The sequence below is a fragment of the Carya illinoinensis genome, chromosome 1 (assembly GCF_018687715.1).
Source record: "Carya illinoinensis cultivar Pawnee chromosome 1, C.illinoinensisPawnee_v1, whole genome shotgun sequence".
Classification (NCBI taxonomy): Eukaryota; Viridiplantae; Streptophyta; class Magnoliopsida; order Fagales; family Juglandaceae; genus Carya; species Carya illinoinensis.
Window position 1 is genome coordinate 44,103,233 of NC_056752.1, and position 13,793 is coordinate 44,117,025.

At 41.6% G+C, this 13,793-nt stretch overlaps 1 protein-coding gene across 1 annotated transcript; it reads right to left on the bottom strand.

Moving 5' to 3' along the window:
* Positions 1-11,125: 11,125 nt before the first annotated feature.
* Positions 11,126-11,951, bottom strand: LOC122276573. Its single transcript, XM_043086400.1, has 2 exons — positions 11,435-11,951; positions 11,126-11,266 (listed from the first exon to the last, which is right to left on the bottom strand). Exons 1-2 carry the CDS (start codon positions 11,949-11,951, stop codon positions 11,262-11,264), a joined length of 522 nt encoding a protein of 173 aa, XP_042942334.1. The 3' UTR covers positions 11,126-11,261.
* Positions 11,952-13,793: the final 1,842 nt, after the last annotated feature.

Here is a 13,793-nt window from a genome sequence, read left to right on the forward strand (position 1 = left end):
AAATTATACATCACCGACTATTTTACAATTTATCTACAACTTCATATTAAAACATTATTTCTTTTTACTTTAATTCAAAATGATTCTCCTAACAACAGTTTAAAGTATAATAAAAAAATAATTATTTAATACACAGTTGTAATAAAGTTGGCATTATCTCATTTTTCAAAAGGGAAAAGAATAATGGAGAGTGGGATTATTAATGAGTCAAACGAAATTAAGAAAAGATCTTACCAGTTGTCAAAGTTGTCTGCTAAATCAATTGCTTTAGGTCAGGACTTGGACTTGCAATCTGTGTGCTGGAAGGAAGCTGGATTAAGCAAACCTGTCTACGGTCCTTATATATATATATATATATATAGCGGCCGTCACGCGCACGTTTTCAATATTTTTATTTATTTTTTTGCTAAATGGTTACCCGTACACGTGCTTAGCAAATTTAAAATTGAATTCTAAAATGTGTACCCTCTAATTTTCTTTCTCTGCACGTAAGAATGATCATACGCCATGGGGGAAAAAAATAGGGAAGTTCGATCTATATATATATAGATAACATCAGTCCTGATCTATATAACAATTAATGCCTCGCGCGCGCCACAATATTTTGATCCGGTTCATAAGTGTTGTCCTGCGCCGTCCAATTAGCAGTACTTGAGTCTCACCACAATCACAACATGACCAACAACCTCTCTGATAGGATCCTCAATCGAGATCCTAGACACCAAATTGCTGTGCCCCTTCTTGCTTCTCAATGACTGATGTGAACTGCCACTTGCTTGATCGTGATGGTTATGGGTGGTGTTGGCTGAGTTCATATGATTGGTCAGTGGCTGATGGTGGGCGTGCTTCTATTGACTGGGCATGCATGCATGCATGTGCAGTAGCTGAATGGGTTAAAACGGTTGTGAGTGGGATCAGGCGGTTAAGTGGCTGGCTGACCAAGTCAGGCACACGTGGCTCCTGCTGGTGGGCTGACCAAGTCAGGCACACAGGTGTCTCCTGATGGTGGCTGACCAAGTCAAGCATAGGTGTCGCTTGCTTGGGGGGCTGACCAAATCACATACAGGTATCTTCTGATGATGAAGCACACGTGGCTAAGGGTGGTTTCAGTGGGTTGGCCGAGTGGGTGATGGCTAAGCGGTTTAAGGGATGGTTGGTTACTCCTTACAAAGTAGGGGAGTGGTTATGGCTAGACAGGTGGCAAGGGCTGGGCGTGTGGCTTGGTTGGTGGGTGGTAACTGTCAGCTTGTCCTTGACCTAGCTCCAGATTCGACCAGGGTGACCTGGTGCAGACCAGATGCCCTTCAATGGCAACTCGTGGCTGTCTTAAGCGATGCCCCACTTGAACAGTTTAAAATGATCAGCAAGCAAGTGTGAATGTGATGCAATTGACACAATCCAAAATGCTGAAATACCTCAACAATGCATTAATAAAAGAAAAACAATAAAATCAATAGGTTACCTTGATTCACGAATTGCACAGGGTAAGCCTTCTCCTTTGGGATTCACGGATTGCACCCAATGGAGCCTAAGTGACAAAGCACCAATGTGTCTATGGGGACTTACAAGCCAAATTCGTCCAAATGTTCAAAGATAAAAATAAGTGATGGCCTATTGCCTAACTTATACTAGAAATCAATTAAAATGATTACAAGAGGAAAATGGTTCTGGGTCCACGCCTTCTAGTTAAGGCCTCATGCTGTCAGTGGCCCATGGGTGGCCAGTATGACTCACAACATAGACTGCATGTTTGCACGTGTGGGTCTTCAGGTTGGTCTGCCGGGTTAGCCTTGGGTGGTCCATGGTCCTTGCATGTGCGGCCCAGGTTGTGTGGACCGGACGCCATTGGTGAGTCGTTGGGTTGGATCGTAGTTGGGTTGAGCATAGCAGGCTGCTGCATGGCCCAAGCCAGTGGGGCCTGGGCGTTGGTCTGCATGGCTCAGGTTGTGGTGCCTGGGCGTTGGTCAACAAGACCCTAGCCAAAGCCAGGGTGTTGATCAGCATGGCCTTGGTCAAGACCAATGCGTTGAGCAGCAAGGCCCTGGCCAAGGCCAGGGTGTTGATCAGCATGGCCTTGGTCAAGACCAGGGCGTTGAGCGGCTGCCCAGCAAGCCCACGCCTTGGTCAAGACCAGGGCGTTGAGCGGCTGCCCAGCAAGCCCACGCCTTGGTCAAGACCAGGGCGTTGAGCGGCATGCCAGCATGCGTGGGCTTGCTGGGCAGCCGCAACGTCAATTCTAAGGTGGGTGTGCAAGCGTGCGCTGTGCAGGTGCTTAGGCCATGCATGGACCTGCTGGGCAACTGCATCGTCAATTCCAAGGTGGGTGTGCAAGCGTGCGCTGTGCGGGTACCTAGGCCATGCATGGGCCTTGTGTCTACGCATGACCCATGCATGCACGCAGTGTGTGCGCATAGCCCATGCGTGCCCGCTGCGCACGGGCACTAGGCGTGCGTGCACTCTAGCCATGCGCTGAGCGTGGCGTGACAACCCTGCTTGTGTGCGCACGCTGACTGTTCGCTGCCTGATGGAGGGTGACCGTGGCCTAGCATTCACCAAGGGCTCAGTCTGTGGGCAATCAAGCGACGCCAACAGTGCTGCTGGCGTGTTGTCCTTGCATGGGCGGGTGCTGGTCAAGGCATGGCCCGTGGCCTCCTGCCTTGGGGTTTTGACACTCTCTTCATCGGTCTCATTAAATCTTAAAGATCTTGCCCTTTCCACTTCTTCTATATCAGCATATGAACTCCACTCCCCAGCACAATTGCATGTGTTCATCGAGTAGTTATGTACACGCGGCTCCATGAATCTTTATATCCTCTATTAATACTACATACGGTACTAGTGGTCAAGTAAAACTTAGGCCATCTCGTTTGAACCAAATTCTTATTAAAACGACAAGGACGTTTTCAAAAGCTTCCCCCGGTCCTTTGCTTTTTTTTTAATCAAGAGTCGGGGTCCCTTAAAAGGAGACCTCTCCCCAGTATATTAAGCTTAAACAAACTTTGTGCATGGGATTACAACCTCCTTCCCAGCCACAAACAAACTGTTAACTTTACCAGAAATATTGTTCCCTAACCAACAAATACAAATGGACAGAGCTACAGACATTGATCACAACTAAAATAAAAAACAATCCACATAAAGCCTGCACTTAGAGACAGCACTGGATATTTGGCAACCCAAGTTTATCAGTACGCAACACTCCTCTCAACAAGTGAGGAAGTGAGTTCCAGGATTCCCAAACGTTGTTGACTCCCTAAGATACCAACCGAGCCAAAAAATCAGCAGCTGAGTTTCCTTCCCTGTAAACATGTCTCAAGGTGAATGTGATTTGTTGTAAATAAACCATAAGCTCCTCCCAAAATTCTTCAAGGTACCATACCCCACATGAAGATGAATTGATCCAGTTTATAACCACCTGGGAGTCCATCTCTATTTCCACTTGAGAAAACTTCTTTTGTTTTATGAGTTTGAGGTCGTGTAGTAGAGCAAGGAATTCAGCAAATATGTTAGTATCTTGTCCAAGTTCAACTGCAAAAGCTGAAATCAATCTCTCCTTACTATCTCGTATCACCCCTCCAGCTCCTGCCATGCCCGGGTTGCCTCGGCTACTCCCATCAAAATTTAACTTATACCAGCCCATTCTTGGTCTAAGCCACCTAATCAACTTAAAAGGTTTCATTTTTGGGGCTTTATAGGGAATATTCAGATCCACTAAAATTTCCTCATCTCTTGCACTCAACGGATTAATCGCTTTGAGTTTTTCACTTATCTTTACAATCCAGAATTTTATTTTTCTCCATACTTCCTCTGAGCTGATGTCTCTTCCTTCCATACGCACACTGCATCTTCTAAGCCATAACTGCCATGTGACAATAAAGGGAATTATCCCGAGTAACAGTCCCTTCGTGGTTGATTTAGAGGCTTTACTAAACCACGCTTGCACCACTTCATACCAGCTTTGAAACTGTCTCCGAGGCATCCCAACCTGAGTTGCACATCTCTCCCATATAGGTCTAGCCATCTCCCTCGTACCTAGCACATGATTGAGGTCCTCATATCCACCTATTTCATAGCAGTTACATTTTGAGGCCAAAGGAATTCCTGTTCGGCGAATATGGTCATCCACACTTAAGGCTTTTTTAACACTTCTACACATAGTTACGGAAATATTTTTAGGAAGACTTGGATGCCACATCCATTGTGCCTAGTTAATCTCTAGAGATTTTATCCTCAGGACCTCCCACGCACTTTTTGTTGTAAAGTTCCCATCTTCCTTGGCCATCCACACAAGTAAGTCATCACCTTCTTTTTGACCACTCAAAAATCTGAAAATTTCCCCTGCTTTAGGTTCTCCAACTAGGCTTATTAAGAGATCCATATTCCATTCCCCATTCAACTTGCACTCTTTAACCTTCATATTTGGATACCTAATGATTGGCATCCTTTCTCTAAGTGTCTCTTCCCCCATCCATTTATCAAACCAAAAGGAAACTGACCCTCTCTCAGTCTCCACTTAGAGTTCTCTAAAATGAGTGGAACACTCTTTATCACCATCTTCCAAAACTGACTCCCTTCAGGTTAATTAAGGAAACGTCCTTTGCTTTACTTATACGTATGTTCTTTCTATTTCAAATGCAGAATCAGCAAGCCTATGGGCCTAATTTGTCTTCCCGAATACCTTTAAATATATATATATATATCGGTCAAGGTGTCGCCTAACAATAACCGCTGTTACGAAGTAGATAATGAATATGATGTGGTCTAGAGTCGTGACAACTTGGAACGTTTCAACTTTCTTATTTCACTAATTGGAATCTGATCTTTATACACTTCATTCACTAATTCGATATGGTATCTCTGCCTAAGAAGCCTCTGAATTTAGCGGAAGTTTGCATTCCTAACGTAGGAAATTTATAATAAAAAACCAGAAAACCAACCGTTCTTTGTCAGATTTTAAGTATATTTTATTCAACTAGAAAATAAATTAATAAAATCATATCACTAAAGATGGTACAAATTAAAATTTTCGAAATGAAAAGCCGATGTATAATTGCTGGACTCACACAAAGCAGATTATCATGTCCTACTAATTTTATAAGAGTACTAGTGATTGTTGCACGAACAATACACAAATAAAAAATAGGAGATATTGCTTATCCCTCATGTGTACTGTCCATGTGACAATCATTGTGAATTTGATAATAAAAAATACCAATCAATTAGAGATCCTGCGTTGGTTTATTCAAACAATAAATCAACGTAGGGATAGATAAGAGATTTTTTGTCTTCAAAATCTTATTTCCTCTTAAATAATGAGAGATCACAAAATTCATTCACAAAAGTTTTATGAAATCATAGATCTTTCAAATTTGGAAAAAAATTCGAGATTTTATTAGTGTCTATCTTCTCTTTATTTAAAGATTAATGCTTGATACTCATGCAGGGGAATCCAAGTCGATAATGCTTGACCGTTTGATTTTTTTTATATAATCGGGGAGCGGAACCCCGTAGTTTATTTTAAGAACATGGTAGGAGGAAACCGTTACAGCGGTCACTGGCTAAAGCCATCAACATCATTTCAAGCAAGGGCCAAACAAGGCCATCCCAAACAAAATCCCTAGTACAAGAAGAGAAAGAAGTCCTTAAGACACTAGCCATAATGGATATATGGAAGACCCATCTTATCTATTTTTAAAAGGCCTCGAAGCCTCCAAGGCAGGTCTTTGTAAATGTTCCAAGAAGCCTTACATCCCTCTGAAGCCAGCCTTGCCAACATATCTGCTGCTGCATTTTTTTTCTCTAAATACATGGGATATGCGAATACTCATACCAGCCATAATCGTTTTCAACTCCTCCCAGTAATCTTCAATATACCAGAGGCCAAGCGCTGATTTTCTCAACCGGCTTACAACAATAGCAGAGTCAAGCTCAAGGTCAACAAGAGTCAAATCCATACCTTTGGCTATTTTTTAGTCCATGGAAAGTAGCCATGAACTCAGCAAAGGAGCTATTTCCATGTCCCAGAAAAATCAAAAAGGTTGTCACCAGATTTCCTTTTTGAGTCTCAAATCACTCCTCCTGCACCCGTTGCTCCTGGGTTGCCTCTACTACTGCCATCCGAGTTTATTTTATATCTCTCTGCCAGTGGGGGACACCATCGAACAATCTGCATCTTCTTTCGGTTGCCAACTTGAGAAGGAATACCCAGTTCTTTAAGAATTATTTCATCTCGTCGAGTCGCTATATTTTCGGCCTTTAGTTTTTCACCCATCTTTGCCACCCAGTGTTTTATACTTCTCCACACCACTTCCGCGGATTCTTCTATCCCATCCATTCGTACCTTACATCTCCTCGTCCACAATCTCCAAGTAATAATAGAAGGTGGTAAGCCCATCAAATTTCCCATTTTGGACGATTTTTTTTCTCTATTAAGCCAGCCTTCGATGATTTCACGCCATGACCCTCCTCTCATTGACATGCCGATCTGTGAAGCACATTTCCTCCATATAAGTCTCGCAAACTCCCCTTCTGCAAGGACATGACTCAAATCCTCATAAGCATCGTGTATACAACAATTGCATCTTGATACAATAGGGAGCCCAACCTTTCTAATTCGATCATCCACACTCAAGGCATTATTCAGACCCTTCCACATATAGATTGCCATGAATTTAGGAAGACAAGGATGCCATACCCATTCAACCCACAAAACTCTAGGCATTCTTAACCGAGCCACTTCCCAAGCACTCTTAGTAGAGAATTTTTCATTTGGGTTAGGCAGCCAAATGAGAACATCTGCTCCCCATTTATTGCCCCTCAATGACCTCTTGATCACCTCCAACTAATCAGCTAGAGGTCCAACCAGCCGACCAATACGGTCAAAATCCCAACTATCCTCAACCAAAAGATCTTTCAATTTTAAAGTAGAGTTACTTACCGTATTGAATTGTTCAGAGAGAGTGCCTTCCTCCAACCATTTGTCATGCCAAAAAAAGACTTCTCCCAATTTTATTTTCCATTTTGTGTGTTTGAGAATATTTGGAATACAACCTATAACCATCATCCAAAAACTTGTCCCTTTGGAAGGATTGACTAGAGATATAGGAGGGTTCTACACATATTTGGTTCTGAAATACTATGACCATAAGGAGTCTTCGGTCAGGAGTTTCCAAGCGAATTTCATATGGAGATACTTTTGAATATTTTCTAAGTTACATAGCCCAATTCCACCTTCTTTTTCAGGTTGACAAAGCGCCTCCCATGCCCTCCAATGCTTTTTCGGTTTCACTTCATGAAGACCCCAAAAAATAATTACTAAATAAGCTGTCCAGTTTAGTTGTGATTGATTTTGGAAACTGCAATATAGAGAAAAGATGGATGGGCATACTTCCAAGAACATGTTACAAGAGTAGAACCCTCGCCCCTGTGGATAACAAATTTGCCCTCTAATCTCCAATTCTATCTCTAATCTTGGACAAAATCTCATCAAAATGCATGGCCTTAAGCTTCCTAGAGAGGATCGGCACCCCCAAATATTTAAAAGCCAACATTCCTTCAGAAAATCCCATTATCCGGAGATATACTCTGTGACGCCCCCAACTCCCACGTACGGACACCTGAAAATTGAGGCGTTGGGATGATGATAATATGGGTCATATATCCCATCGCCAAGTGCCAAGTGTGTGTACATGCAACATGTGTATAATAGAACCATACAGCAGATAATAAAAGTCTTACAAATAAGTACTAGAATTTTGTTTAAATACAAACTCGCTTAAATCACACATAATAAAATATTACAAGTCTTAACATTATTTCATAAAACAACTCAAAGTCAATACTCTGGCAGAATCGCCTGCTCGGGCCCGGCCTCCTCTTCCTTAAACTCTGCATCAAAATCTACGGTACAAAAAATTATGCCACAGGTAAGTAATAATCTAAACACCACAAGATAAAAATATATTACACTCAACAATATGCATCAAAAGATGCCAAATGCACATGTCCCAAAATCCACATTTTTGCATTCACACAAAAAATCTCATTTGGCCCAAAATATTTCCTTTAACTTTTCCTTGCAATTTTTCCAGAAAATGGCTCAAAAAATAAATCTCCAATCGATTTCCATTTTCATTAACCGAATGCAGCATGACCTCCCCTAAGGGTCATCAGCACACCTTGACTCCCTTCATCACACCACGGGTAACGACCATGCATGTGACTTCGTAACGAGCGATGTCCAATTTTGCGCCCTGCACATATGTAGCCAAGCATCCTCTAGCCCCTGCCAGCAGAGGGGCCACGGAGTTGGTACGAGAGCTTTACCATCCCGCCCGCTCCCATTGTCGCCCAGCAATAACCTAGAGAACGTCACTCAGTATATTATGCTCCTGAGTGACAAAAGGAGCTCCATTGAGATAATGTCCTATCTCGACTTAGGGTCATGATATACACGCACCCAAAAATCTATTTACACATAAAAACCCTGTTTTCATGATTCAACACATGTATAGTATGTCATTATGCGAAAAATCTAATTTTTCCTTTTTAAACAAGAATATGCATGCTCCATGCAATGCACACCTCAAGATACAATTTATACAACAAATCTCAACATCAACAACACACAAATAACTCATTCCTCAAATCCATCTGACCCCTAACTCCTTGGACTCAATCCGAAATAACCAACCAGTCACAACTTTATTGTAAAAATAATAATATATTTAAATCTAAAATGAAGTTTGAAAAATACTTACAGTACTATATATTAATTTTTAAAGGATCAACGAGCCGAAAAAGGCGAAGAAAAAACAATGTAACAGTGTAAAAACACTGTGGTCGTGGGTTGTAAAATACCCACTTTTGAATGGGGACGAACAAAGGCTTGTGATAGATAGGGAATGACTTAAAGGTGTTTATGAAGCTAGTGGAAGTGAGGATTGGCCGTGGGTGGCAGAGAAAATGGCAGTTGAAGGCCAAAAAGGTCAAAACGGAAAGTGAGGTCGTGGGGGCTACTCCAGCGATGGATCGGAGCAGGAAATGAGTGGTTTAGGATGGAAAAAGGTCATTGATAAAGCTGTGAAGAGATGGTGGCCGGATGTGGAACGACGGTGGCATTAGAGAGAAAAGACGCTGCTTGAAGGAGATCGTGGTGGTTAACAGTGGCTTGGATGGAGGTAAAATTTGGTGGGGATGATCACCGATCGGAGGGGAAGAAAACTAGGTGGACGGTGCAGGTCACAGCGTTGGTGAACAGCGGTTCTAGGCGGACGACGAAAACGACGATAAAGAGAAAGGAAGAGCTTTGAGCGGGAGAGAAAGGGAACCAGGGAAAAAGTGGGAGAAAAAGGAAAGAAAAAGAGGAAAGAAGAGAAATGAGAAAAAGAAAAAGAGAAAAAGGAAAGATGGGGAAAAGAAATGAGGTACAGTCTTCACTTCTGGAGTCCAGAAACTGATCCAACGAAAACAACTTTAAAAGCTATAAAACAAAGAATAATTTAAATACAACATCTAGCTAAAATATAATAGATAACTAGTAAAAACTAACAACATAATTTTAAATCTGAAAACAAATTAAAATAAATTAAACAACAATTTAAACTCAAAACAATAATTAATATTAAGAAAACTCTACAAAATAAATTTCACAACTAAATAAATCCAAAATAAAATTCGATAATTTAAAATAGAAGAACTAATATTTTAATTAAATTAATACTCATTCAATAAAAACATGGTATCACATATTCTGCATCTTGCAGGAGTGAATTGCTTTGAGAACAAGATTGACGACTTCTCTTTACTAACAGATTGACCAGACCATCTCTTGTATGTTTCTAATGTTTCCGAGATGCACTTCAGAGTTGCCTTACTTCCATTTGCAAAAATGACAATGTCATCTGCATATAAAAAGTGCGAAATTAAGGGAGTGCCATGAGAGTGATAAAACGGGCTAATATTACCTTGGTCGATATTCCACTTCAACAATCTAGACAATATTTCTTCCACAACTATAAAAAGATACGAAGAAAGCGGGTCTCCCTGTCTCAAATCCTGTCCTGCCTTAAAGAAGCCCTTAGAAACCCCATTCATAATAACTGAGAACCAAGAAGAGGAGATACAGTTTCTAATCAAATGGCAGACCATATTTGAAAACCCACAAGCCTTTAAGACATGAATTAAGAATTCATATTTAATACTATCATAGGCCTTGGCCATATCTATTTTAAGAATGATGTTACCTCCCTGGAGAGGCTTGTGTAAATTATGTGCCAACTCCTGTGTTAGGCTAATATTATCAAAAATGCTCCGGCCCCGGAATGAAGCTTCCTTGTTCCTGTGAGATCAACCTAGGCAGCAATGGCGAAATTCGGTGTACCAAAATTTTGCTACAAATTTTGTAGAATACCGAGCACAAACTTATCGGGCAGAATTTATTGAAGCTCTTGGGATTGTCAATCTTTGGAATAAGCATAAGAGAAGTAGCCGAAAACACTCTTGGTAGGGGAGACCCTCGGAAAAAATCATGAACTGCTGCCACTACATCTGCTGAGATAATATCCCAACAACATTTATAAAAACTACCTCCAAAGCCATCAAGACCCAGGCTACTATCCGAGGGAATGGAGAAAATTGCTTTTTTAATTTCTTGGATCGAAGGGAGCTCACTGAGTTTTTGGTTATCAGCGTCATTGATGGCCTGCAAAGAGAAACTAGAAAGATCCGGCAATGAGTTAGAAAACTTGGACATTGTAAATTCTGAAAAATAGTCTACCGCCCCATTGTGCACCTCCTTTGGACTCTTCAAGCACCGCCCATCATTCAGTTTCATCTCCCTCACTACTCTATATTGCTTGGAAAGTAGGGCCTTAAAGAAAGAAGCATTAGCCTCACCAGACTGGAGCCATTGTTGTTTCGCTTGTTGACAAAGCCGAATATCCTCCCTGTTCATCTAGGTATCCAATTCCACTTTTGTTACTAAGAGATCTAGTTCCGACTCCTCAGTAAAGTCATTTTGCAGTTGTTCTTTCGAGCCCATCACTCGCTCCTCAAGCCTTTTGATATTTTCAGTTGTAATCCCAAAGACTTTTTTATTTCATTCTTTAAATCTTTGTTTCAACACCTTTAATTTCCCCGTTAGGCCAAGCATGCCTACACCTCCCTTCTGTGAGCCCCATGAGTCCATAACACACTTCCAGAAGTCCGAGTGGGTTTCCCACATCCGCTGGTATTTGAAGGTTGGGAAGCCATATTTGGTATTATCCTGCTCCATCCACACAACCATAGGGGAGTGGTCTAAGGATGCTAGCAATAAATATTTCATGGAAGCTTCTAAGCAATGAAGTAAAAAGGATGAATTGATAATCACTCTATCCAAGCAAACCTAGCTTCTTGAAAGACCCTATGCCATTACACCAAGAAAACATATTACCTTCATAATTCATCTCCACCAATCCAGAGTCCTCAATCAGAGAATTAAACTTTGCCATAGCCACAGCTGATCTTGGCCTTCCACCTCTACGTTCTCCATCAACTCGAATTATATTGAAATCCCCAAGAACCATCCACCGAACATTTCCTGGGTTAATACTATGAAGGTTATCCCATAAATCTCTTCTTTCTAGTTGTCGGCACGTAGCATAAATAAAGGAGATAATAAACTGACAATTGTTTTCATCTAGACTGACCGTCAAGGATTGGGCAAAATAGTTCAACACTTTAACCTTGACTCCAGCTGCCCATAGTAACCAAATCTTGCCTCCACTATCCTCATTAGAGACACTGTTCTCCATATGAAGCTTAGCCTGTAACCGACTCAAGTGACTAACATTCAAAAAAGGTTCCGCCAATGCAATTATCTTCGGTTTATACAAATGAACTAACTTTACTAACCTTCTCTTTGAGGTTCCCAGACCCCTAAGGTTCCAAAATAATATGGGCTTAATCATAGGTTCATACGGGGAAGGCTTGCTCTTAGCCCTTTTGGAGCTTCGTCGTTAACCCTTCCCCTCCTTGCCTGAATGACTTCTTAGGCCTTCATTATCAGACAAGCAATCTGTGTCTTTTTGAAGATGACCCACCTCCAATTCCTCTTCACCATCTGAAGCATAGATCCTAACCAAAAATGACCCATCAGCCAAATCCTTGTGAGCCAATGGGGAATTCGGAGCAGCAGGAACATCCCACGTCACAGGCCCCCCACCCCCCCTCCCCAAAATTCACTTCTCGCAGAGGTCCCAACCCAGTAATATCTTCAACCCTTACCAACTTATCAGACGCCAATTCCCCACCTTGTCTATTGCCTTGAACTAACTCCGTTCCCAACACCTGTTCTTCCGCCACCTCTTCAATCACAATCAGCGACTCTTTGTTTAACAGAGTATCATCTAAGCTATCAATCTCTAACACTTCTTTTGGTTGTGGTCCCTTATCATCATTAGTGCCTCTGTTCTCTACTCCCATCATTTTTGGATTTTCCAACTCCCCTGCTAAGCATTCATCTCCTAATTCATAGTTCACCTTTCCTTCCATATTATTGGGAACCCATTTTTTTAACCCCTTGCTTCCTTCCCCTTTTTTCCGATCCCCATTCCTTAATCCCTCAGCCTTTCATTTACAAGTTTTTAAGTTATGCCCCTGTAGATGACAAGCAGAGCAAAATGCAGGTAAATTCTCATACACTACTTCCTGGTACCTGGACGAAGACTGCCTAGCTAGGATCTCCAATCCAGAATCCAGGGATTGGGTCTACCACCGCCGCATCCATCTCCACACAAACCCTTGCTCCATTAGTTTTCATAGCACATCTTGTTGCGTTGTCCCTGCGAATATACTTCCCAAACGGTAACACCAAGCTTCGCAAGAAGGATTCATGGTATAGATTCGGTGGCAGCCCAGGCAGGTTCACCCAAACTGGAACCATTGAAGGCTCAACCTCCTCCGAAAAATCATGATCCCATGTAAAAATTCTATAATACTTTCTGTCTAAATCACAGTTCTCTCTAGAGAAAGCCTTGATGAAATCCCCTTCATTTGAGAACTAAAGGAAAACATTACAGGGTCGTCTCATACTCGACACAATCGGCTATTTATCTAGACTCCATCGATTTTTAATAAACGCATGAACCTCATCTAGTGACGGCCTTTGACGCAGAAACTTCATCACTAACGAAAAATGAAAGCATTGAGTAGATTTTTCAATCTCGTCTCTCGTGAAAATCACACATGGAGCGCCATCTATGATTTTTGGTGCTCGAATTGGCACATCCACTTCAAGCAGGGGAGTCGGAGAATGAGAGACCATTTCCGCGAAGGAGCATAGCTTCCTAGACGCCAACTAGCCCAATGGGGGTGCCCAGCGGTAGCCATGGGATGAGGAACCTCCAGAAGCCCTAGCAGACCAAGAAAATCGCCCTTTCCACATCAGCAACCCAGATACAAAATAGGAATCTACTTAGACCATTTGATTTGACAATAATAACAAGAGAAATACTTTTTGCAGTCAGGTAATACAGTCAGTATGCAGTCGTGAAGAAAAAAGTGAATTAATACGGAACTTACATGAAAAAAAAATTATTTTTATAACTTTTTTTTATTCATGTAGGTCTCCCTGAATATAAAATAATTTTTTTATAATTTTTTTTATTCATTCCGTACAGCCGACTGCACGCCGACTGCATTTGCCGACTGTATCTAACAAAGCCCTGATAATAATGGACTAACTCGAGAAGGTAGATTAGTGCAAACTGACCGGCAAGAAAATATGAAGATTCTTTAGTTGGGTGAGAAAC

What these genes read in the sequence shown, in the direction of transcription:
- LOC122276573 (XM_043086400.1), bottom strand. Translation starts at nt 11,951, where the DNA reads ATGATTAAGCCCATATTATTTTGGAACCTTAGGGGTCTGGGAACCTCA.